The 26,429-nt window shown below is 45.2% G+C and overlaps 1 protein-coding gene across 1 annotated transcript in view; it reads right to left on the bottom strand.

The window, feature by feature from the left end:
• Positions 1–26,429, bottom strand: part of LOC139274182 (zinc finger protein 229-like) — a 59,131-nt gene that overhangs the window by 25,384 nt on the left and 7,318 nt on the right. Inside the window, exon 4 of the mRNA XM_070891218.1 lies at positions 8,458–9,459. Coding sequence (XP_070747319.1) covers positions 8,458–9,129 — 672 coding nt within the window. The 5' untranslated portion in view covers positions 9,130–9,459. The remainder of the gene's footprint in view (positions 1–8,457; positions 9,460–26,429) is intronic.

The raw sequence follows: 26,429 nt of genomic DNA, 5'->3' as shown, positions 1-26,429 counted from the left end.
ATGGAGTGTCTCCTGCAAGTGCACCCCTGGTGGTAAGGTATGCTTATTATTACAGGTCATATCCGGTTACAGTCATGTATAGCATGGTAAGATACAGTTATATACAGTAATGTGAGATACATGACATCACCCTCCCCCAAGGTCTTATTGCCTTTATAGATTCAGTCTCTCAGGTGGTCTGCGCTCTCGCATAGAGCATCTTAGTTGTGGTTCAGTTGCTTGCCTTGGTGCCTGTTTTTCGTTGGGTGTGATTGCCGGTATCTCGCCTGGGCTGTCTGTTGAGACTGCCCTTTCCTCAGGTTGTTCCACCTGTCTGTCCACCAGGTGTGGTGTGAGTTCCACATTGTAGTCTGCCTCTGGTTCTTCAGTGTTATCAGTGAATCTACTTTTTACTTGGTCTACATGCCTCCGGCAGGTTTGGCCATTGTCCATTTGTACTACCAGTAGCCTGTTTTCCTATTTGTCTGTTACTGTCCCTGCAAGCCATTTGGGACCCGGCCATAGTTTAGCACAAACACTTTGTCCCCTATCTCATTCCACCTCCCCCCCCCCGAATTTCAGTCATGGTACTCAGTTAGCTTTTGACGCTTAGCCTCAATAATTTCATGCATGTCTGGGAGGATTAACGAGAGCCTGGTCTTTAAATTTCATTTCATCAATAGTTGCGCGGGGGGAACCCCAGTTAACAAATGCGGACGAGATCTGTATGCCAGCAGCAGTCGCGACAGGCGGCTCTGCAGCGTGGGACCTTGGATTCTGAGCATGCCTTGTTTAATGATCTGCACTGCTCGCTCCGCCTGGCCATTGGAGGCCAGCTTGAAAGGTGCCATCTTAACGTGATTTATACCGTGGTCAACTATAAAATCATGAAATTCTGCGCTGGTGAAGCACGGACCATTATCACTGACCAATATGTCAGGAATGCCGTGCATTGCAAACATGGTTCTCAGGCTCTCCACAGTGGTGGAGGTGGTGCTCGAGTTTAAAATGGTGCACTCGATCCATTTTGAAAATGCATCAACGACTACGAGGAACATTTTGCCCATGAATGGGCCCGCATAGTCTACATGCACCCGCGACCACGGTTTGGTGGACCAGGGCCAGGGGCTTAGGGGGGCCTCCCTGGGGGCATTACTGAGTTGGGCACAATGGTGCACCGATAGATGCAGAGCTCCAAGTCTGCATCAATGCCAGGCCACCAGACATGAGATCTGACTATGGCCTTCATAAGGACGATCCCCAGATGCTCGCGATGGAGCTCCTGGACAAACGCCTCCCTGTCTCGTAAGGGCATAACTACTCGGCTGCCCCACATCAGGCAGTCTGCCTGTAGTGAGAGTTCATGCATGCGCCTATGGAAGGGTTTGACCTCCTCGGGGCAGGCATCGCGAGCCTCTGCCCAGTCACCAGTTAAAACGCATCTTTTAACTAGAGATAAAGTAGGGTCGCTGGTCGTTCAGGCTCTGATTTGGCGAGCTGTCATGGGCGAACCTGTGGATTCAAAGGCATTGATTGCCATGACCATCTCACAGTCCTGTTCATCGGACCCTTCTGTGGTCACCAAGGGTAGCCTGCCAAGCGCGTCAGCACAGTTGTCTGTGCCTGGTCTGTGCCTTATCGTGTAGTCGTAAGCCGCCAGCATGAGTGCCCACCGCTGAATGCGCACCGAGGCATTGGCATTGATTGCCTTGCACTCGGATAGTAGGGACGTGAGGGGTTTGTGGTCAGTTTCTAATGCAAACTTGGCCCCGAAAAGGTATTGGTGCATCTTTTTGACACTGTACACGCACGCGAGCACCTCCTTCTCAACCATACCGTACCTGCACTCCGCCCGCGAAAGTGACCTGGAGGCATAAGCAATGGGCTGCAATTTACCCACATCATTGACGTGCTGTAAAATGCACCCGACCCCGTACGCTGACGCATCACACTTAAGGACTAACTTTTTACCTGGGTCAAAAAAGGCTAAAACACTCTTGGAACATAGAAGGTTGCGTGCCTTATTGAAGGCGCGTTCTTGGGCGTCCCCCCAAAACCAATCGCACCCCTTCCTGAGTAGCACATGGAGAGGCTCCAGCAATGTGCTCAAGTTTTGCATAAAGTTCCCAAAGTAATTGAGTAGCCCGAGAAAGGCGCGCAATTCCGAGACATTCCGGGGCCTGGGTGCCAGGCGAATCGCTTCGGTTTTGGATTCGGTTGGGTGGATTCCATCAGCGGCAATCCTTCTGCCCAAAAATTCAACCTCAGGCGCGAGAAACAGACACTTGGATTTCTTAACTCTTCGGCCTACCCAATCCAATCGATTTAGTACTTCCTCAAGATTGCAGAGATGAGAGTCGGTGTCCCTGCCCATGATGAGTATGTCGTCTTGAAACACAACCGTCCCCGGGATGGACTTGAGCAGACTCTCTATGTTGCGCTGGAATATAGCAGCTGCTGACCTGATGCCGAATGGGCATCGATTGTACATGAAAAGGCCTCGATGTGTGTTGATGGTGGTGAGTAGCTTAGACTCTTCGATCAGTTCTTGCGTCATATACGCAGATGTGAGGTCAAGTTTCGAGAAAAGTTTTCCTCCAGCCAACGTGGCAAATCGGTCCTCCGCTCTGGGTAGCAGGTATTGGTCCTGTAGGGAGATTCTGTTTCTGGTAGACTTGTAATCCCCACAGATTCACACGGATCCATCAGGCTTCATGACGGGGACGATGGGGCTTGCCCAGTCGCTGAATTCTATGGGAGAAATTATGCCTTCCTGTAGAAGCCAGTCCAGTTCATTTTCAATCTTTTCCCTCATCACATAAGGCACAGCTCTAGCCTTGTGATGGACCGGTCTGGCATTCTGTGTGATGTAGATTCTAACTTTAGCCCCTTTGAAGGTGCCCACACCTGGCTGAAAGAGATGTTCAAAATGGCTTAGAACTGTTGAGCAGGAGGTCTGTTCCTCTGACGACATGGTGTGAACATCATCCCATTTCCAATTAACTTCTGCTAGCCAGCTTCTCCCCAACAGGGCTGGGAGATCCCCGGGGACAATCCACAGGGAAAGTCAGTGCACCATCCCTGAGTGTGACTGAGAGCATGGCGCTGCCAAGGACTGGGACGATTTCTTTAGTATAGGTCCTTAGTTTGGTGTCGATCTTTGTGAGTTTTGGTCTGTTGCTTTTGTGCGGCCACAGCTGTTCAAATTGTTGAACGCTCATGAGGGATTGACTGGCCCCCTTGTCCAGTTCCATGTTGACAGGTATCCCGTTGAGTAGAACCCTCATCATAATTGGAGGCGTCTTGGTGTAAGAATAGTGGACATTGATCGTGTTAACCCGCTGTACCTCGGAGTCCCGTGCACTGTTCCAACCGTCTTCTGGTCCGCTTTCCGACCCTTCCGATTCGTATACCAGCTGAGCTGCTGCTTTTCTGCACATGCAAGCCAGAGGCCTGTATAGTTGCAGTTTCTGCAAACGGCATGCTGAAATCGACACACCCTGGTTGAGTGCCTTTCCCCACATCTCCAACACAGACCGTTTCCATTGTTTCCGAAGGATGAGCTGCATCTGGCTGATCTCCCTTGAGCTTCTCTCAATCTATTGTTGATTGCTCGCATTGTGGATTGATGAGGTGTGATCGGCCGTTCATGTGGCCCTTGATTTTGATGGCTTCTGGCGCCACTGTCTGCTGTTGAAGGCCTGCTCTCCTGCCTTTGTCTGTGTGTGGGGGTAGTGGTTTGTTTCACAATGTGAACCTCTTTTTCCGATGTCTCGTTGGTTGTCATACCCGAAGTATAGATCAGCCTCGTTTCTTCTTCGCCTGCCAAGAACGTCTGTGCGACCAGTGCTGCTGCCTCTAGAGTCAAGTTCTTAGTCTCTATAAGCTTTCGGAATATGCCTGTGTGGCCTATTCCTTCAATAAAAAAGTCTCTCAGTACTTCTCTCCTTAGTTCATCGGGGAACTCACATGAACTAGCCAGCCTCCGAAGTTCCGCCATGAAGTCGGGTATGCTTTGGCCCACACAGCATCTGTAGTTGTAGAACCTGTATCTGGCCATGTGCAGGCTGCTCGCTGGCTTCAGGTGGTCTCTCACCAGTGTGCTCAACTCCTCAAATGACTTGCTTGCTGGTTTCTCGGATGCTAGCAGGGCTTTCATTAAAGCGTATGTTTTCAAGCCACAGCTGGTCAAGAGATGGGCTCTTCTCTTGTCTGACTTATCATCGCCCAGTCAGTCTTTGGTCACAAAGCTTTGCTGGAGCCTTTCTATAAAGTCATCCCAATTGTCTCCAGCATTGTATTTCTCATCTGAGCTCTTGATACCCATTCTGTGGATTCTGTGATCCCATAACTCGTCGCCACTGTTAAGTCCTGACTCTAATGTACTGACTTGCACGAGACACATGCTGAAGTCAAGGTCACTCAGGACCTGCACCTCTAATTCCAGCTCTCCAGTGCTGCACTTGCCTGAGACCTCCCTTTATATACCTCAGTGGGACAGGTATGGAGTGTCTCCTGCAAGTGCACCCCTGGTGGTAAGATATGCTTATTGTTACAGGTCATATCTAGTTACAGTCATGTATAGCATGGTAAGATACAGTTATATACAGTAATGTGAGATACATGACATGCCCCATTCCCCCAGGCAGTGGGAGGAGGAACAGCGCGCAGTCTTTTTATATCCTGACCCAACAAGCACCACCGGACGGGCTGCTGCCGGGTCCTAAAGTCCAGAGAGAAAATGTCATTTCCGGTGCAGCAGAACAACTGAAAAGAGCACACGCAGTCTTTACTTTTTATATATATATATATGTTTGTGTGTGTGTGTGTGTGTGTGTGTGTGTGTAAACAAAACACATCATTCTTAATGTTTGCTAGTCAATTCCACTGAGATAAATTATCTTCAGCAATTCTTTTCCAGCATTTTATTTCCTTTTATGTAAAATGTAATTGCAGAGTGTTTAATACCTTTACCATTTATTGATAACCCATTGTCTTGTGTGCTCTTGTTTAGAAAGTGATATCACACTGACCATTCTGTTCCTCTGTCTGTCCGCAGTATTCAGTGGGAACGGGGATTAAATCACACCGAGGATAATGAGCAGCTCCCCACCAGTCTCTGAGCTTTATTGTCCAGTGATCACATCACCATCACACAGAGCTCTTGAGATTTACCTCCGGTGTGTGACGATTGATGCCAGTGATGGTAACAGTGAAACTGTACCTAAACCTGCTGTGAGGTTAATAAATCTCTCATTCTCTCACTGGTTATGTCCTTTGTTTGGAAAGGAATGAAACACTTGCAACTATCCAGTGAAATTTGCTCTATTTCTGTCTCCATTCTTCTGTTTTCTGACTGTTACTTTCTCTGTTTCCTCCCCAACCATTTCCAATATTTGTAGACATTGTTTAGTGCTGCAATAACTAAGACATGGTCGAGGTTCAATAAACTGAGACAGTGCTGAGTGCAGTATAAACAGAGACAGGGTCCAGTGTAATATAAACAGAGACGGGGTCTAGTATAATATAAACAGAGACGGGGTCTAGTGTAATATAAACAGAGACGGGGTCTAGTGTAATATAAACAGAGACGAGGTCTAGTATAATATTAACAGAGACAGGGTCTAGTGTAATATAAACAGAGACAGGGTCTAGTGTAATATAAACAGAGACGGGGTCTAGTGTAATATAAACAGGGACAGGGTCTGATGTAATATAAACATACTCCGGGTATAGTGTACTATAAACAGAGACAGGGTCTAGTGTAATATAAACAGAGACATTAATAACTGAGACAAGGCCTAGTTTTACACTAGAAACAAGTCTTTAATAATTGAAACAGTTTTTTTGCAATAACTGAAAGAGCTGATAGTGTCACACTAACAGAAGCCGGGTCTACTTTAACAATATCAGAAACATACTCTATTGGATACAACAGAGACAAGATCTATAGTTATAATAATAGAGGCGTGCACTAGAACCGGAATAACAGGGGCAGGTTATTTTCAAATCATAGCAGAGGCCGGGTTTAATGTAACAATTCCAGAGACAGGGTCCCATACAATAAGAGTGGAGACAGGATTCAGAGTAATAACAGCAACTGCATGGCCCACTGTGAGAGTAACAAAGACAGTCCTGGATCCAACAATAACGAGGCAGACTGTAGTGTTATAGTGAACACAATGCTGGATCTAGTGTGATGGTCACACAGCCAGAATCGAGTGCACTCAAACAAAGATTGGGTCTCAACTAATAGTGTGTGCAAGTCAGAGCCCTATTGCTATAATCTCATTCACCCATCACCCCTGTGCTCACTGACCTACATTGGCTCCCAGATAAGCAACGCCTCGATTTTAAAATTCTAATCTTTGGTTTCAAACCTCTCCATGGCCTCGCCCCTCCCTATCTCTGTAATCTCCTCCAGCCCCACAACCCTCCGAATTCCCTGTGTTCCTCCAAATCTGTCCTCTTGGTCATCCCCGATTTTAATCGCTCCACCATTGGCGGCCGTGCCTTCAGCTGCCGAGGCTCTAAGTTTTGGAATTTCCCCTTAAACCTCCACCTCCTCTTTCAAGGTTCTTCTTAAAAACTACCTCTTCGATCAACCTTTTGGGAATCTGTCCTGATATCTTTCTCTCTGGCTCTGTGTCAAAAATGTTTTTTTATTGATATCGATCTTGTTAAGCGCCGTGAGATGTTTCACTGAGTTAAAGGGGCTATATTAATGTAAGTTCTGGTTGTTTTGTTGTTGTAGTAAATGCTTTGCCGAATGTCTAATAAGAGTTAGGGCCCACTGCAGTATGAATGGGTGGGGTTAGTGTAATAACACAGGCACGGTCTAGTGTAATGGGAACAGGGAACAGACCATGTCAGCCTTGGCTCAGTGGTAGCACTCTCGGCCCTGAGTCTGGGGATCGAGGGTTCAATTCCTAATCCAGAGACCGAGCACATAATCTCGGCCGTGACTCCAGGTGCCAGTACAGAGGGAGCGCTGCACTGTCACAGGTGTCGTCTTTCAGATGAGACATTGAACCGATGCCCCGTCTAGTCCCTAAGTTGGATGTAAAAGATCCCATGGCCACGATTCTGAGGAAGGACAGGCGGAGTTCTCCCCCGGTGTCCTGGACAATGTGTATCCCTCAACTAATATCACTGAGAACAGATTATCTTGTCATCATTACATTGCTGTTTGTGGGATCTTGCTGTGCACAAATTGGCTGCTGCATTTCCTCCATTGCATCTCCTCTCCCTAACCGCCCCCCACCCCAACTCCTCTTCCACCCCTACTCTCCAACCCCCTCTTTCATCCCTACTCTCCAATCCCTTCGCATCTTCCATTCACTTCAATTGAAAAGAAATAGACAGGTTGTACCAGTGAGGATTTCAAATATATTTACAACAGATTCTAGATGTTCTTAGAGTCCCGATCTTTCTCTATCACTCGAGGAGTTAGATAACAGACTTTCTTCTGTGAATATAGAGCTGATTTATTGGGTCATGGTGTGGCTACATGTTTATCTTGCTGACTCGAAACCGTTGCCAATTATTTGATGTGATCTGTTTACTTGTATGTATTTTTTTTTTTTAAAATACACTTGGAGTGGATTCAAATTTAAATTGAACCCAGGTTTGCAGGCGTGATGCTCCAAGCACACACTAAGTCCAGTCGCTGAAAGTGATTTAACAGACTGGGTTTTGTGTTTAGTGATTCCGGGCATGTTATCGATACCTTCCCTGAATACCAAGGCGAGGAGAGGCACTCTGGAAGGTACGGGGAGCTGGGACTTGTCCGAGAGGTAACCGAAGGTATGAGAACTGAACTAATCTAGAATCAGAAAGGAGCAAAGGTTCAAAAATGGTAATATAGTATTAGGCAGTCCCTCGTAGCAAGGATGACTTGCTTCCACACAAAAATAGATGAGTACACAGGTGTTTCGATGAGGGACCTGACAATCTAGATCCCGAACTAAATACTAAAGGGTGGAAGATGCCTGTGCATGGATTCTTTTAACGTGGGGTAGCCGTTGCACACCAGCCACTACATGGGCTTGACAGAGCTAAGTCTTGATCCAGTGGCAAGGGTTAACCAAGACGACTGGAGACCAAGCTCTGCTGCACAGACCTAGTGCGCACGCATGCTCCTACTATCCACAGATCGCAGTATGGGCTGGGCCGTGCTGCACCTGAACCCTCGCCTCTCCTGGGCCCCGATCACGATGCTCCTGAGCCCCGATCTCTCACCGCTCCTCCGCCCCGATCAAAAATGGAGCAGTCAGAAACAGGACATCAATTAGTCTCCTCTTATGTTGGAGAGGTCAAATATCAACACTGTTATTTGAAATATCAAAATATTAATAACCCTTCAACTGGACTGGAGTTTAACATCAGCAGAAACAAACGCCAACTAACAGAGTGAACACGATTCAGTAGGATGTGAATGACAGCAGCAAAAACAGCAGAATCCAAACCCTGCAGTCACTTGTGAACTTGCTGGTGTCTCAGCAGGCTGGAAGAGCGAGTGAATCCCTTCCCACACTTAGAGCAGGTGAACGGCCTCTCGCTGGTGTGAACTCGCTGGTGTTTCAGCAGGTTGGATGAACAAGTGAATCCCTCCCCACACTCCGAGCAGGTGAATGGCCTCGCCCCAGTGTGAACTCGTTGGTGTGTCAGCAGGTTGGATGAGGTACTGAATCCCTTCCCACATACTAAGCAGGTGAACGGTCTCTCCCCAGTGTGAACTCGCTGGTGCGTCATCAGGTTGGATGACTGAGTGAATCCCTTCCCACACTCAGAGCAGGTGAATGGCCTCTCCCCAGTGTGAACTCGCTGGTGTGTCAGCAGGTTGGATGACTGAGTGAATCCCTTCCCACACTCAAAGCAGGTGAACGGTCTCTCTCTGGTGTGAACTCGCTGGTGTCTCAGCAGGTGGGATGAACAAGTGAATCCCTCCCCACACACAGAGCAGGTGAACGGCCTCTCCCCAGTGTGAACTCGCTGGTGTATCAGCAGGCTGGATGACCGAGTGAATCCCTTCCCACACTCAGAGCAGGTGAATGGCCTCACCCCAGTGTGACTGCGCTGATGAATTTCCAGCCGTGATGGATTATTGAATCCCTTCCCACAGTCCCCACATTCCCACGGTTTCTCCATGATGTGGGTGGCCTTGTGTCTCTCCAGGTTGAATGATCAGTTGAAGCCTCATGCACATACAGAACACGTGTACGGTTTCTCCCCGCTGTGAATGTTGCAATGTTTTTTCAGGCTGTGTAACTGGTTGAAGCTCTTTCCACAGTCAGTGCACTGGAATACTCTCACTCGGGTGTGTGTGTCTCGGTGCTTTTCCAGTCACACTGATGTTTGAAATCTGTTCACACAGACAGAACGGACAAACATGTCTCCTTCCACATTCAAAGGCTGATGATATTCAGGTCCTGAGTTTGGTTTGAGTTTCCCGTCTACAAATCCTGACCTTCTAATACCCTGGAAAAGGAGTTTACAAAAATAATTACTGCAAGTACAGGACAGACATTTCTAGATTCCATGGAACATTTTTTCCTCTCTTGTTCCTCCAAAACTATAAATCCCCATCCCATACACTCTCCATCCTCCCTGTGCTGAAATTCAAACACATCGCACGTCTGAAGATAAAATGTCCTCCGCTCCCAGTTTTCACCACCAACTCTGTCTGGGTTCAGTTCTACACTCACTGGTTCCCCTCCCTCTCCTCCCCTGAGGTGCTGACTCTGTCTGGGTTCACTGGGACCCTGTAGCCTCGCCCACACTTTGCAGTTTTGCAAAGATGGCCACGCATGCGCTCTACATCTCGATGAATCTCTATGGCGGCGCACAAACCTGCAGCTTTCCTTTATAATTATAATAACTTTTATTTATATAGCACCTTTAATGTAGAACAACATCCCAAGGTGATTCACAACAGTGTTACAAGACGAGTTAGCCTAACATCTGTCGCAGGACATTTGGACATTCAGTCAAGCAGAATCAGCATGGTTTTATGAATAACAAATCATGGTTGTTAAATTTGCTGAAGTTCTTTGAGGATGTCATGAGCAGAGTGGATAAAGGGGAACCAGTGAATGTGGTGTATTTGGATTTCCAAAAGGCATTCAATAAAGTGCCACATAAAGGTGACTGCACAAGATAAAAGTTCATGGGGTTGAGGGTAATATGGCTAGAGGATTGACTAACTAACATATGAGGAGAGACTGGATCAACTGGGCCTTTATACACTGGCGTTTAGAAGGATGAGAGGGGATCTCATAGAAACATACAAGATTCTGACGGGACTGGACAGGTTAGATGCGGGAGGAATGTTCCCGATGTTGTGGAAGTCCAGAACCAGGGGACACTGTCTTAGGATAAGGGGTAGGCCATTTAGGACTGAGATGAGGAGAAACTTCTTCACTCAGAGAGTTGTTAACCTGTGGAATTCCCTGCCGCAGAGAGTTGTTGATGCCAGTTCATTGGATATATTCAAGAGGGAGTTAGATATGACCCTTACGGTTGGGGGGGATCAAGGGGTATGGAGAGAAAGCGGGAGGGGGGTGCTGAGGGAGTGATCAGCCATGATCTTGTTGAATGGCGGTGCAGGCTCGAAGGGCCGAATGGCCTACTCCTGCACCTATTTTCTGTTTCTAACAGAAAACAGAGTGTCAGGATAAATGGGTCATTTTCCGGTTAGCAAACGGTAACTAGTGGGTGCCACAGGGATCGGTGCTGGGGCCTCAACTATTTACAATCTATACTAATGACTTGGATGAAGGGACCGAGTGTAATGTAGCTACGTTTGCTGATGATACAAAGATGGGTGGGAAAGCAAGTTGTGAAGAGGACACACAACATCTGCAAGGGATATAGACAGGCTAAGTGAATGGGCAAACATTTGGCAGATGGAGTATAATGTGGGAAAGTGTGAGGTTGTCCACTTTGGCAGAAAAAATAAAAAAGAAAATTATTATTTAAATAGAGTAAAATTGCAAAGTGCTGCAGTACAGAGGGACCTGGGCATCCTTATGCATGAAACACAAAAAGTTAGTATGCAGGTGCAGCAAGTAACCAGGAAGGCAAATGGAACTTTGGCCTTTATTGCAAGGCTGGGATAGAGAATTAAAGCAGAGAAGTCCTGCTACAACTGTACGGGGTATTGGTGAGGCCACACCTGGAGTACTGCATCCAGTTTTGGTCTCCGTATTTAAGAAAGGATATACTTGCTTTGGAGGCAGTTCAGAGAAGGTTCACTAGGTTGATTCCCGAGATGAAGGGGTTGACTTATGAAGAGAGGTTGAGTAGGTTGAGCCAATACTCATTGGAGTTCAGAAGAATGAGAGGTGGTCTTATTGAAACGTATAAGATAATGAGGGGGCTCGACAAGGTGGATGCAATGAGGATATTTCTACTCATAGGGAAACTAGAACTAGGGGACATAGTCTCAGAATAAGGGGTCGCCCATTTAAAACTGAGCTGAGGAGGAATTTCTTCTCAGGTGGTTGTAAATCTGTGGGATTCTCCGCCCCAGAGAGCTGTGGCGGTTGGGCCATTAAATATATTTAAGGCGGAGATAGACAGACTTTTGAGCGATAAGGAAATAAAGGGTTATGAGGAGCGGGCAGGGAAGTGGAGGTGAGTCCATGATCAGATCAGCCATGTTCTTATTAAATGGGCTTGAGGGGCCAAATAGCCTACTTCTGCTCCTATTTCTTATGTTCTTATGTTCTCGTTACACAGTACCAGATCTAAGATAGCCTGCTCCCTGGTTGGTTCCGCAAAGTACTGTTCAAGGAAACTATCCCAGATACACTCTCTGAATTCTTCCTCAAGGCTACCTTGGCCTATTTGATTTGTTCAATCAATATGAAGATTAAAATTGCCCATGATTATTCCTGCTCCTTTTTTACAAGCCTCCATTATTTCTTGATTTATACTTTATCCAATAGTGTAGCTACTGTTAGGGGGCCTATAGACTACGCCCACCAATGAGTGTAGTATTTATTCTGTATCTGTCAGTCTTTGGTTAGCGAGTGTGGCTTTTCCTTTATACCTGTAAGTTTGTGGTATGGAAGAGAGGTTTTCACTCTGTACCTGTCAATTACTGGTAAGTGAGTGTGGGTTTCACTCTGTATCTTTCAATCTCTGGTATGTGAGTGTTGGATTTACAGTCCCTGTCATTTTCTGATATGTGAGTGTGGGTTTTACCTGTGTCTGTCTGTTTCTAATATTTATTTGTGGGTTTTACACACTCTTTGGTATGCGAGTGTGAATTTTACTCTGTATATAACAGTTTTTGGTGCGAGCGTGGATTTCACTCTATACTTGTCAGTTTCTGGTACGTTAGTTTGCGATTCCTCTATCCCAGTCAGTTTCTGTTATGTGAATGCGAGCTGTATTCTGTACCTATTGGTTTCTGAAATGTGAGTGTGCATTTTACTCTGTCCATGTCTGTTTCTACACTGCGATTGTGGGTTTTCGTCTGGCACTGTCAATTTTTGGTATCTGAGTGTTGATTTTCTTTGTGAGTGCGGTTTTACTCTTTATTTGTCAGTGTTTGATATGTGAGTGTGGGTTGTAATCTGTATCTGTCAGTTACTGGTGTGTGAGTGTGGTTTTCACTCTCTACCTTTCAGTCTCTGGTATATGTGTGGATTTTATCTGTAAATTTCAATCTCTGGTAGGTGAGTGTGGGTTTTACTCTCGGTCAGTTTCAGGTAATGTGGGCTTTGGTCTGTATCTGTCTGTTTCTGGTATTAGAGTGGGGCTTCATTCTGCACCTTTCAGTTTCTCTGATGTGAATGTGGGCTTTAATCTGTAACCATCAGTTTCTGATAGGCAAGTGTGGGTTTTGTCCTGTATCTGTCAGTTTCAGGTATGTGAGTGTGGGTTTTACTCTGTACCTGTCAGTTTCAGGTATGTGAGTGTGGGTTTTACTCTGTATCTGTCGGTTTCTGGTATATGAATTTGATTATTATCTGTACGTGTCAATCTCAGTAACATGAATGTACATTTTAGTCTGTATCTTTCACTCTCTGGGATGAGAGTGTGCGTTTTATTCTTTATCTGTCACTCACTTTTATGTGTGTGTGGATTTTACTCTACAGCTGTCATTCCCTGGGATGCGGGTGTGGTCTTCACTCTGTATCTATTAGTCTTTGGTGTGAGTGTGGGATTTACTCTGTATCTATTAGTCTTTGGTGTGAGTGTGGGATTTACTCTGAATGTCAGTCTGTGGTGTGTGGGTATTATTCTGTGAATGTCAGTCTATGGTATGTGAGTGTGGGTTTTATTCTGTGAATGTCAGTCTATGGTATGTGAGTGTGAGATTTGCTCTGTATCTGTCAGTCTATGGTATGTGAGTGTGGGTTTTACACTGTATCTGTCAGTTTCAGGAATGTGAATGTGGATTTGAATCTGTATCTACAAGTTTCAGGAATGTGAGTGTGGGGTTTAACACTGTACCTGGTAGCTTGTGTTATATAGGTGAGGATTTTAATCAGTACAATACCTCGCAGTTTCTGGTAATGGAGCGCACATTTTAGTCTGTATCCATCACTCTCAAGGATGCGTGTGTAAGTCTTATTCTTTATCTGTCAGTCTCTGGGATTTGAGTGTGGGTTTTTCTCTGTATCTGTCAGTTTCTGGTATATGGGTTTGGCTATTATCTGTATGTGTCAATCTCGGTAACATGAATGTACATTTTAGTCTGTATCTTTCACTCTCGAGGATGTGAGTGTGCGTTTTATTCTTTATCTGTCACTCACTTTTATGAGAGAGTGGATTTTACTCTCCAGCTGTCATTCTCTGGGATGTGTGTGTGGTCTTCATTCTGTATCTATAAGTCTTTGGTGTGAGTGTGGGATTTACACTGTATCTGTCAGTCTATGGTATGTCAGTGTGGGGTTTTACTCTGTATCTGTCAGTTTCAGGAATGTGAGTGTGGGGTTGAATACTGTAGCTGGCAACTTGTGTTATATGAGTAAGGATTTTAATCAGTAAATCCCTCCCAGTTTCTGGAAAGGTAGTGCATATTTTAGTCTGTATCCATCACTCTTGAGGATGTGTGTGCGAGTATTATTCTTTATGTCAGTCTCTGGAATTTGAGTGTGGGTTTTTTTCTGTATCTGTCAGTTTCTGGTATATGAATTTGGGTATTATCTGTATGTGTCAATCTCGGCAACATGAATGTACATTTTAGTCTGTATTTTTCACTCTCTGGGATGTGAGTGTGCGTTTTATTCTTTATCTGTCACTCACTTTTATGAGTGTGTGGATTTTACTCTACAGCTGTCATTCTCTGGGATGTGAGTGTGGTCTTCACTCTGTACCTGTCAGTCTATGGTGTGAGTGTGGGATTTACTCTGTATCTGTCAGTCTATGGTATGTCAGTGTGGGGTTTACTCTGTACCTGTCAGTTTCAGTAATGTGAGTGTGGGGTTTTACACTGTACCTGGCAGCTTATGTTATATGAGTAAGGATTTTAATCACTACAATACCTCCCAGTTTCTGGTAAGGGAGTGCATATTTTAGTCTGTATCCATCACTATCGAGGATGTGTGTGTGAGTTTTATTCTTTACCTGTCACTCACTTTTATGAGAGTGTGGATTTTACTCTACAGCTGTCATTCTCTGGGATGTGAGTGTGATCTTCTGGAATTTTTTGAGGATGTTTCCAGTAGAGTGGACAAGGGAGAACCAGTTGATGTGGTGTATCTGGACTTTCAGAAGGCTTTCGAGAAGGTCCCACACAAGAGATTAATGTGCACAGTTAAAGCACATGGGATTGGGGGTAGCGTGCTGACATGAATTGAGAACTGGTTGGCAGACAGGAAGCAAAGAGTAGGAGTAAATGGGGACTTTTCAGAATGGCAGGCAGTGACTAGTCGGGTACCGCAAGGTTCTGTGCTGGGGCCCCAGCTGTTTACACTGCACATTAATGATTTAGACGAGGGGATTAAATGTAGTATCTCCAAATTTGCGGATGACACTAAGTTGGGTGGCAGTGTGAGCTGCGAGGAGGATGCTATGAGGCTGCAGAGTGATTTGGATAGGTTAGGTGAGTGGGCAAATGCATGGCAGATGAAGTATAATGTGGATAAATGTGAGATTATCCACTTTGGTGGTAAAAACAGAGAGACAGATTATTATCTGAATGGTGACAGATTAGGAAAAGGGGAGGTGCAACGAGACCTGGGTGTCATGGTACATCAGTCATTGAAGGTTGGCATGCAGGTACAGCAGGCGGTTAAGAAAGCAAATGGCATGTTGGCCTTCATATCAAGGGGATTTTGAGTACAGGGGCAGGGAGGTGTTGCTACAGTTGTACAGGGCCTTGGTGAGGCCACATCTGAAGTATTGTGTACAGTTTTGGTCTCCTAACTTGAGGAAGGACATTCTTGCTATTGAGGGAGTGCAGCCAAGGTTCACCAGACTGATTCCCGGGATGGCGGGACTGACATATCAAGAAAGACTGGATCAACTGGGCTTGTATTCACTGGAGTTCAGAAGAATGAGAGGGGATCTCATCGAAACGTTTAAAATTCTGACGGGTTTAGACAGGTTAGATGCAGGAAGAATGTTCCCAATGTTGGGGAAGTCCAGAACCAGGGGTCACAGTCTGAGGATAAGGGGTAAGCCATTTAGGACTGAGATGAGGAGAAACTTCTTCACCCAGAGAGTGGTGAATCTGTGGAATTCTCTACCACAGAAAGTTGTTGAGGCCAATTCACTAAATATATTCAAAAAGGAGTTAGATGTAGTCCTTACTACTTGGGGGTTCAAGGGGCATGGCAAGAAAGCAGGAATGGGGTACTGAAGTTGCATGTTCAGCCATGAACTCATTGAATGGTGGTGCAGGCTCAAAGGGCCGAATGGCCTACTCCTGCACCTATTTTCTATGTTTCTATGTTTCACTCTGTATCTATTAGTCTTTGATGTGAGTATGGGATTTACTCTGTATCTATTAGTCTATGGTATGTGAGTGTGGGGTTTACTCAGTCAGTCTATGGTACATGAGTGTGGGTTTTATTCTGTATCTGTCAGTCTATGTTATGTGAGTGTGGGCTTTACTCTGTATCTGTCAGTCTATGGTATGTGAGTGTGGGTTTTACTCTGTGAATGTCAGTCTCTGGGATGTGTATGTGGGTTTTACTCTGTATCTGTCAGTCTATGATGGGCATTATTCTGTATCTGTCAGTCTATAGTATGTGAGTGTGGGTATTATTCTGTGGATGTCAGTCTCAGATGTGTATGTGGGTTTTCCTCCTGTCAGTTGCTGTTATGTGAATGTGTGTTTATTCAAGTGTGTGAATGTGGATTTCACTCTGTACCTGTCAGTCTCTTGTGTGTGAGTGTGGTACTTTTTATCTGTACCTGTCTGTTTCTGTTATGAGTGGGGTTATAGTCTATACGTCACAGTTTCTGTTATGTGAGTGCGGAGTTTACCACATTCAACTGTCTGTCACAGGTATGTTAATGTGTGCATGTTTTCTGTACCTGTCGGTGCGTCGGAGAGGCGGGAGTTGGAGCGGCAGCGGCCTATAAAAGGCCCAGCAGGTCAGGGAGTTCGAGGTGCATCGGAGAGGCGGGAGTCGGAGCAGCAGTGGCCTATAAAGGCCCAGCAGTTCAGGGAGTTCGAGGTGCGTCAGAGAGGCCAGCTGGTGCAGGGAGAGAAGGCAAAAAAAGTAGTAGAAGGAAATCGAAAGGTGACGTCACAGCCAAGGGGGTAAGTGATTGGTAAGTAGCTTTTCTTTTTCTTTTCTTTATCAGTAAGTAACCTTTTAGCATTGTTGTTGCCAAATTAAGTTAATCTAAGGGTTAAAAGACATGGCAGGAGAGCTCGGACACATGTTATGCTCCTCCTGTACCATGTGGGAAGTCAGGGACGCTTCCAGTGTCGCTGACGACGACGTGTGCGGGAAGTGTATCCGCCTGCAGATCCTGACGGACCGCATTGCGGCACTGGAGCTGCGGGTGGATTCACTCTGGAGCATTCACGATGCTGAGAACGACGTGAATAGCACGTTTAGTGAGTTGGTCTTACCGCAGGTTAAAGGTACACAACCAGATAGGGGATGGGTGACCAACAGGAAGAGTAGTGCAAGGAAGGTAGTGCAGGGGTCCCCTGCGGTCATCCCCCTGCAAAACAGATACACCGCTTTGGGTACTGTTGAGGGGGATGACTCATCAGGGGAGAGCAGCAGCAGCCAAGTTCATTGCACCATGGATGGCTCTGCTGCACAGGAGGGCAGGAAAAAGAGTGGGAGAGCAATAGTGATAGGGGATTCTATTGAAAGGGGAATAGATGGGCGTTTCTGCGGCCGCAACCGAGACTCCAGGATGGTATGTTGCCTCCCTGGTGCAAGAGTCAAGGATGTCTCGTAGCGGGTGCAGGACATTCTGAAAAGGGAGGGTGAACAGCCAGTTGTAAGGGTGCATATAGGTACCAACGATACAGGTAAAAAACGGAATGAGGTCCTACAAGACGAATTTAAGATGCTAGGAGCTAAATTAAAAAGTAGGACCTCAAAAGTAGTAATCTCAGGATTGCTACCAGTGCCACGTGCTAGTCAGAGTAGGAATCGCAGGATAGCTCAGATGAATACATGGCTTGAGGAGTGGTGCAGAAGGGAGGTTTTCAAATTCCTGGGACATTGGAACCGGTTCTGGGGGAGGCGGGACCAGTACAAACCGGACAGTCTGCACCTGGGTAGGATCAGAACCAATGTCCTAGGGGGAGTGTTTGCTAGTGCTGTTGGTGAAGAGTTAAACAAACATGGCAGGGGGATGGGAACCTATGCAGGGAGACAGAGGGAAATAAAATGGAGGCAGAAGCAAAAGATGGAAAGGAGATGATTAAAAGTGGAGGGCAAAGAAACCCAAGGCAAAAAACAAAAAGGGTCACATTACAGCAAAATTCTCAAGGGGCAAAATGTGTTAAAAAGACAAGCCTGAAGGCTCTGTGCCTCAATGCGAGGGGTATTCGGAATAAGGTGGACAAATTAACTGCGCAGATAGCAGTTAATGGATATGATTTAATTGGCATCACGGAGACATGGCTCCAGGGTGACCAAGGCTGGGAACTCAACATCCAGGGGTATTCAACATTTAGGAAGGATAGCCAGAGAGGAAAAGGAGGCAGGGTGACGTTGCTGGTTAAAGAGGAAATTAATGCAATAGTAAGGAGGGACATTAGCCTGGATGATGTGGAATCGGTATGGGTGGAGCTGCAGAATACCAAAGGGCAGAAAACGCTAGTGGGAGTTGTGTACAGACCACCAAACAGTAGTAGTGAGGTTGGGGACAACATCAAACAAGAAATAAGAGATGTGTGCAATAAATGTACAGTTATCATGGGCGACTTTAATCTACATATTGATTGGGCTAACCAAACTGGTAGCAATGCGGTGGAGGAGGATTTCCTGGAGTGTATTAGGGATGGTTTTCTGGACCAATATGTCGAGGAACCAACGAGAGCTGGCCATCCTAGACTGGGTGATGTGTAATAAGAAGGGACTAATTAGCAATCTTGTTGTGCGAGGCCTCTTGGGGAAGAGTGACCATAATATGGTAGAATTCTTTATTAAGATGGAGAGCGACAGTTAGTTTGGAAATTAGTGTCCTCAACTTAAGGAAAGGTAACTTCGACGGTATGAGGTGTGAATTGCCTAGAATAGACTGGCAAAGGACACTTCCAAGGCTTGACGGTGGATAAGCAATGGCAAACATTTAAAGATCACATGAATGAACTTCAGCAATTGGACATCCCTGTCTGGAGTAAAAATAAAATGGGGAAGGTGGCTCAACCGTGGCTAACAAGGGAAATTAAGGATAGTGTTAAAACCAAGGAAGAGGCATATTAATTGGCTAGAAAACAAAACCTGAGGACTGGCAGAAATTTAGAATTCAACAGAGGAGGACTAAGGGTTTAATTAAGAGGGGGAAAATAGAGTACGAGAGGAAGCTTGCAGGGAAGATAAAAACTGACTGCAAAAGCTTCTATAAATCTGTGAAGAGAAAAAGATTAGTGAAGACAAACATAGGTCCCTTGCAGTCAGATTCAGGTGAATTTGTAATGGGGAACAAAGAAATGGCAGACCAATTGAACAAATACTTCAGTTCTGTGTTCATGAAGGAAGACACAAATAACCTTCCGAACGTACTAGCGGATAGTGGGTCGAGTGAGAAGAAGGAACCGAAGGATATCCTTATTAGGCGGGAAATTGTGTTAGGGAAATTGATGGGATTGAAGGCCGATAAATCCCCGGGGCCTGATAGTCTGCATCCCAGAGTACTTAAGGAAGTGGCCGTAGAAATAGTGGATGCATTGGTGATCATTTTCCAATAGTCTATCGACTCTGGATCAGTTCCTATGGACTGGAGGGTAGCTAATGTAACACCACTTTTTAAAAAAGAAAGAAAGGAGAGAGAAAACGCGTAATTATATACCGATTAGCCTGACATCAGTAATGGGGAAAATGTTGGAATCAATCATTAAGGATGAAATAGCAGCGCAAATGGAAAGCAGTGACAGGATCGGACCAAGTCAGCATGGATTTATGAAAGGGAAATCATGCTTGACCAATCTTCTGGAATTTTTTGAGGATGTAACTAGCAGAGTGGACAAGGGAGCACCAGTGGGTGTGGCGTATTTGGACTTTCAAAAGGCTTTTGACAAGGTCCCGCACAAGAGATTGGTGTGCAAAATCAAAGCACATGGTATTGGGGGTAATGTACTGATGTGGATAGAGAACTGGTTGACAGACAGGAAGCAGAGAGTCGGGATAAATGGGTCCTTTTCAGACTGGCAGGCAGTGACTAGTGGGGTGCCGCAGGGCTCAGTGCTGGGACCCCAGCTATTTACAATATACATTTACGATTTAGGTGAAGAAATTGAGTGTAATATCTCCAAGTTTGCAGATGACACTAAACTGGGTGGCAGTGTGAGCTGTGAGGAGGATGCTAAGAGGCTGCAGGGTGACTTGGGCAGGTTAGGTGAGTGGGCAAATGCATGGCAGATGCAGTATAATGTAGATAAATGTGAGGTTATCCATTTTGGGGGCAAAAATACGAAGGCAGAATATTATCTGAATGGCGGCAGATTAGGAAAAGGGGAGGTGCAATGAGACCTGGGTGTCATGGTTCATCAGTCATTGAAAGTTGGCATGCAAGTACAGCAGGCGGTGAAGAAGGCAAATGGTATTTTGGCCTTCATAGCTAGGGGATTTGAGTATAGCAGCAGGGAGATCTTACTGCAGCTGTACAGGGCCTTGGTGAGGCCTCACCTGGAATATTGTGTTCAGTTTTGGTCTCCTAATCTGAGGAAGGACATTCTTGCTATTGAGGGAGTGCAGTGAAGGTTCACCAGACTGATTCCAGGGATGGCTGGACTGACATATGAGGAAAGACTGGATCAACTGGGCCTTTATTCACTGGAGTTTAGAGGATGAGAGGGGATCTCATAGAAACATATAAAATTCTGATGGGATTGGACAGGTTAGATGCAGGAAGAATGTTCCCGATGTTGGGGAAGTCCAGAGCAAGGGGTCACAGTCTAAGGATAAGGGGGAAGCCATTTTGGACTGAGATGAGGAGAAACTTCTTCACTCAGAGAATTGTTAACCTGTGGAATTCCCTGCCACAGAAAGTTGTTGATGCTAGTTGATTGGGTATATTCAAGAGGGAGTTAGATATGGCCCTTACGGCTAAAAAAATCAAGGGGTATAGAGAAAGCAGGAAAGAGGTACTGAGGGAATGATCAGCCATGATCTTATTGAATGGCGGTGCAGGCTCGAAGGGCCGAATGGCCTACTCCTGCACCTATTTTCTATGTTTCTATTATATGAATGTTGACTTCATTCTGTGCCTTTAGTGTCTGGTACAGCTATGGTATTATGGGTTTGACATTGAATCAGTCAGTCACTTTCAGGAGAGTGTTGATGTTACTCTATATCTGTCACTCTCTGGTATGTGTTTTTTTCTGTATCTGTCCGTCTCTGGGAAGTGAGTGTGGATTTTATTCTGTATCTGTTCGTCTCTGGGAAGTGAGTATGGGTTTTATTCTGTATCAGTCTGTTTCTGATATTTGAGTCAGGGTTTTAATCAGTACCTGTAAGTTTCTGTTCTGGGAGTGTGGCTTTTAGTCTGTATTTGTCAGTCTCTGGAATGTGAGTGTGGGTAGTACTCTGTATCTATCAGTCTCTGGAATGAGAGGGTGGGTATTACTCTATCTATCAGTCTCTGGAATGTGAGTGTGGGTATTACTCTATCAGTTTCTGGAATGCAAAAGTGATTTTTCTGTAACTGTCAGTTTTTGGTGAGTGGCTGTGGAGTTCACTCTCTAATTATCTGTCTCTGGTATGTGAGTGTGAGTTTTGTCTGTCATGTAAGGGCCTGGTAGGGGAGTGTGGGTTTCACTATCAGTCAGTCAGTCAATCTCAGGTACTGGAAGTGATTGTGATTCTTTCTCAATCTGTCATTCAATGTGTCTGAGTGTATGAATCATTATGTTTCTCCCAGTCTCTGGTACTGTGTGTGAGTGTGGGATTGATTATGTATCTGTTAGACTGGTGATGTGTGTGAGTATGGGATTGATTATGTATCTGTTAGACTGGTGATGTTTGCGAGTGTGGGATTGATTATGTATCTGTTAGACTGGTGATGTTTGCGAGTGTGGGATTGATTATGTATCTGTTAGACTGGTGATGTGTGAGTGTGGGATTGATTATGTAATTGACAGTCTCTTGTACTGAGCTATTCTTGCTCTGTGTGACTGTTGGATTTGGTTCCTTCTCCACCTGCTGTAGGCGGATGATAGTTTGAGATTATCGATGACTGTCTCAGGAGGAGGTTTGGTTCAGTCCATTACCTCCGTTTCTCTGCTCTTGTATGTTAGCTGTTGGGTTTGGGAGTCAGTGTACAGACACCAGTGTGGATTGACACCATTTCAGTGTCTATCTGTTCGTGGGTGTGAATAAGGGAGTGAAATTGGATCTGCCTTTCAATGCGATATGATTGGATTTTGAAACAACATATTATTGTACTGCTCCAAGTGACTGTGGGATTCATAATATAAATCTGGAAATTTGGATCACTGTGGGACTGACAGCTTCTGCTGAGGTCAGTCCTGTGTCTCTGCGCTCTGTGAGTGATAATGTAAATACTGTGTGTGAGAAGGAGCTGCCTACACTGTTCCTTGTGTTCCGGGTTGAGGAAAGATCAAATTTATTCTGGCTTGGTGAAGTATTTTGCTCTGAGAAGAATAACAGGAGAAGACTATTAGTTATGATATGGACAGGTGATGGAGAGAATATAAAAATAAAATTATCATTAATGTATTTGTTTATAATAAAGTAAAGTATCTGGAGAGAGGAATCCGTGATACAAACAGTGACATTGCCTGATCTCACTGCAGTACAGCGGCACTCAGATTCACCACACCAGGTGTATAGGACAGTTCTATAGTAAGTTATCAGCATCCAGACACAACCCAAACCCAGCACTGGTCCATGAATGGGAACATCTGATTGGCACAGTCCAGCTTTATATCTCCCACTCCCATGGGACTACCTGTAAAATTCTGAATCACTTCCTGGAATATAACCACAGGTACCTGGGCTGTACAACAATTGTTCTCAGTCTATTGAAACCAAGTTGAGGGCCTGTGTCATTAACAGAATGTCACAGTGACTCGATGCTGATGTATCTGAAGGAGCAACAATGTATCTCTCAATCACCAGCAACACGGTTCTGGAGAATTCAATGCACTGAAACAAAATAACCCATTTTTGAAATGTCTCCTGTCACACTCCTCTTCTGGTGCCTGCAATAGATGCACTTTGTGACACTCCTCACATCCTCACTGTCAGGCTGTGTTTCCACTGTTCAATGTCCAAGAACAACAGACACTGTGAGATTGGAACTGAATCAGGAACATTCATTACTGATTTGAAGAAAGAAAGCAGCACTGATTTGAAAGAGCGAGGTGATTTACTTTCTCTGTTACCTCACACTGTACACACACAGCCCGAGAATGGCCTCTCCCTTCCCCCACTCACTTCATGTTCCAGAACTAGTTCCTGTTCCACTCTGCCCCTTACAGACAGCCCCCAACTGCCGCTGAACTTACCCCAACTCAAAGCCCATCTGCGGACACAGTCCCAATGCGATGAGCTGCTGTAAGGAGGCTACTGTTTGCTCCCTTACTCGGGCCCGGGATATCTCCGCTCCCTGATGTGTTCAACGATCATCAGCCCAGCACAGAGGAAACGGCAGCCGCTGCCAGAGCTGGGGGAGGGGAGCTCACCTGGGCCCTTCCAGTCGGTTTAAACACTGTGTGGGGAGGGGAGGAGCAGCATGTATTTAGCACATGCTCAGACCATCTTTTTGTCACAAATTAAATGAGCAAAAATGGGATTATTTCACAAGTTGCTTTTATCACTAACTAAATGGGCCACATTGAGAGCATGTTAATTATGATCCAAATTACTGAAAAAACGATTGTGTGAGCCTGACACTGGGGTAAGAGTGCCTAAACTGTTTTACTTGTTCTGTCAGTCTCTGGTGTGTGTGTGTGTGTGTTGCCCTGTCAGTTTATGATAGGCGATAATGGGTTTTATTTGCATGTTATTGTTCAGATACGTGGTTGTGGGTTTCATACTGTTCCTGTCAGTTTCTACTATGTGAATGTGGTATTTATTCTGTACCTGTCAGTTTTTGTGAAGTGATTGAGAGATTTATTCTGTACCTGTCAGTCTCTGCTACGTAAGTTGCGATTTATTGTGTACCTGTCAAGTTTTGACATGTGAGTATGGGTTTTATTCTGTATCATAACAACATAAGAAATAGAAACAGGAGTAGGCCATATTGCCCCTCGAGCCTGCTCCACCATTCAATAAGATCATGACTGATCTGATCATGGACTCAGCTCCACTTCCCCGCCCGCTCCCCATAACCCTTTATCCCCTTATCACTTAAGAAACTGTCTATTTCTGTCTTAAACTTATTCAATGTCCCAGCTTCCACAGCTCTTAGGCAGCGAATTCCACAGATTTACAGCCCTCTGAGAGAAGAAATTTCCCCTCATCTCTGTTTTAAATGAGTGGCCCCTTATTGTAAGATCAACCTCCTCATCCCCAGAATCAACCGAGTGAACCTTCTCTGAACTGCCTCCAAAGCAAGTATATCCTTTTGTAAATATGGAAACCAAAAGTGAATACAGTATTTCAGATGTGGCCTCACCAAAACCTTGTACAGCTGTAGCAAGACTTCCCTGCTTTTATACTCCATCCCCTTTGTAATAAAGGCCAAGATACCATTGGCCTTCCTGATCACTTGCTGTACCTGTAAACTATCCTTTTGTGTTTCATGCACAAGTACCCCCAGGTCCCACTGTAATGTGGCACTTTGCAATCTTTCTCCATTTAAATAATAACTTTCTCTTTGATTTTTTCTGCCGAAGTGTATGACCTCACACTTTCCAACATTATACTCCATCTGCCAAATTTTTGCCCACTCACTTAGCCTGCCTATGTCCTTTTGCAGATTTTTTGTGTCCTCCTTACACATTGGTTTTCCTCCCATCTTTGTATCATCAGCAAACTTGGCTACTTTACACTCAGTCCCTTCTTCCAAGTTGTTAGTATAGATTGTAAATAGTTGGGGTCCCAGCACTGATCCCTGTGGCACCCCACTAGTTACTGGTTGCCAACAAGAGAATGACCCATTTATCCTGACTCTCTGTTTTCTGTTAGTTAGCCAATCCTCTATCCATGCTAAAATATTACCCCCAACCCCATGAATTTTATCTTCTGCAGTAACCTTTTATGTGGCACCTTGTCAAATGACTTCTGGAAGTCCAAATACACCACATCCACTGGCTCCCCCTGATCCACCCTGTTCGTTACATCCTCAAAGAACTCCAGCAAATTTGTCAAAAGGATGGGATGAGGTCCGACAAGACGGATTTAGGGAGTTAGGAGCTAAATTAAAAAGTAGGACCTCAAAAGTAGTAATCTCAGGATTGCTACCAGTGACACGTGCTAGTCAGAGTAGGAATCGCAGGATAGCTCAGATGAATGTGGCTTGAGGAGTGGTGCAGAAGGGAGGGATTCAAATTTCTGGGACAATGGAACCGGTTCTGGGGGAGGTGGGACCAGTACAAACCGGACGGTCTGCACCTGGGTAGGATCAGAACCAATGTCCTACGGGGAGTGTTTGCTCGTGCTGTTGGGGAGGAGTTAAACTAATATGGCAGGGGGCTGGGAACCTATACAGGGAGACGGAGGGAAGTAGAATGGGGACCGAAGCAAAAGATAGAAAGAAGAAAAGTAAAAGTGGAGGGCAGAGAAACCCAAGGCAAAAAGCAAAAAGGACCAAATTACAGCAAAATTCTCAAGGGTCAAAGTGTGTTAAAAAGACAAGTCTGAAGGCTCCGTGCCTCAATGCGAGGAGTATTCGGAATAAGGTGGATGAATTAACTGCGCAGATAGCAGTTAACGGATATGACGTAATTGGCATCACAGAGACATGGCTCCAGGGTGACCAAGGCTGGAAACTCAACATCCAAAGGTATTCAAGATTTAGGAAGCATAGACAGAAAGGAAAAGGAGGTGGGATGGCTTTGCTGGTTAAAGAGGAAATTAATGCAATTGTAAGGATGGACATTAGCTTGGATGATGTGGATTCAGTATGGGTGGAGCTACAGAGTACCAAAGGGCAGAAAACACTAGTTGGAGTTGTGTACAGATCACCAAACAGTAGTAGTAAGGTTGGGGACAGCATCAAACAAGAAATTAGGGATGCATGCAATAAAGGTACAGCAGTTATCATGGGCGACTTTAATCTACATATTGATTGGGCTAACCAAACTGGTAGCAATGCGGTGGAGGAGGATTTCCTGGAGTGTATTAGGGATGGTTTTCTAGACCAATATGTCGAGGAACCAACTCAAGGGCTGACCATCCTAGACTGAGTGATGTGTAATGAGAAAGGACTAATTAGCAATCTTCTTGTGCGAGGTCCCTTGGGGAAGAGTGACCATAATATGGTAGAATTCTTTATTAAGATGGAGAGTGACACAGTTAATTCAGAGATTAGGGTTCTGAACTTAAGGAAAGGTAACTTCGATGGTATGAGACGTGAATTGGCTAGAATACACTGGCGAGTGATACTTAAATGGTTGACGGTGGATAGGCAATGGCAATTTAAAGATCACATGGATGAACTTCAACAATTATGCATCCCTGTCTGGAGTAACAATAAAATGGGGAAGGTGGCTCAACTGTGGCTAACAAGGAAAATTAAGGATAGTGGTAAATCCAAGGAAGAGGCATATAAATTAGCCAGAAAAAGCAGCAAACCTGAGGACTGGGAGAATTTTGTAACACAGCAGGGGAGGACAAAGTGTTTAATTAGGAGGGGAAAAATAGAGTATGGGAGGAAGCTTG

This window comes from Pristiophorus japonicus, chromosome 9 (genome assembly GCF_044704955.1).
Source record: "Pristiophorus japonicus isolate sPriJap1 chromosome 9, sPriJap1.hap1, whole genome shotgun sequence".
Lineage (NCBI taxonomy): Eukaryota > Metazoa > Chordata > Chondrichthyes > Pristiophoridae > Pristiophorus > Pristiophorus japonicus.
Note: the sequence above shows the minus strand (reverse complement) of the source record. Positions and strands in the feature narration are given on the sequence as shown.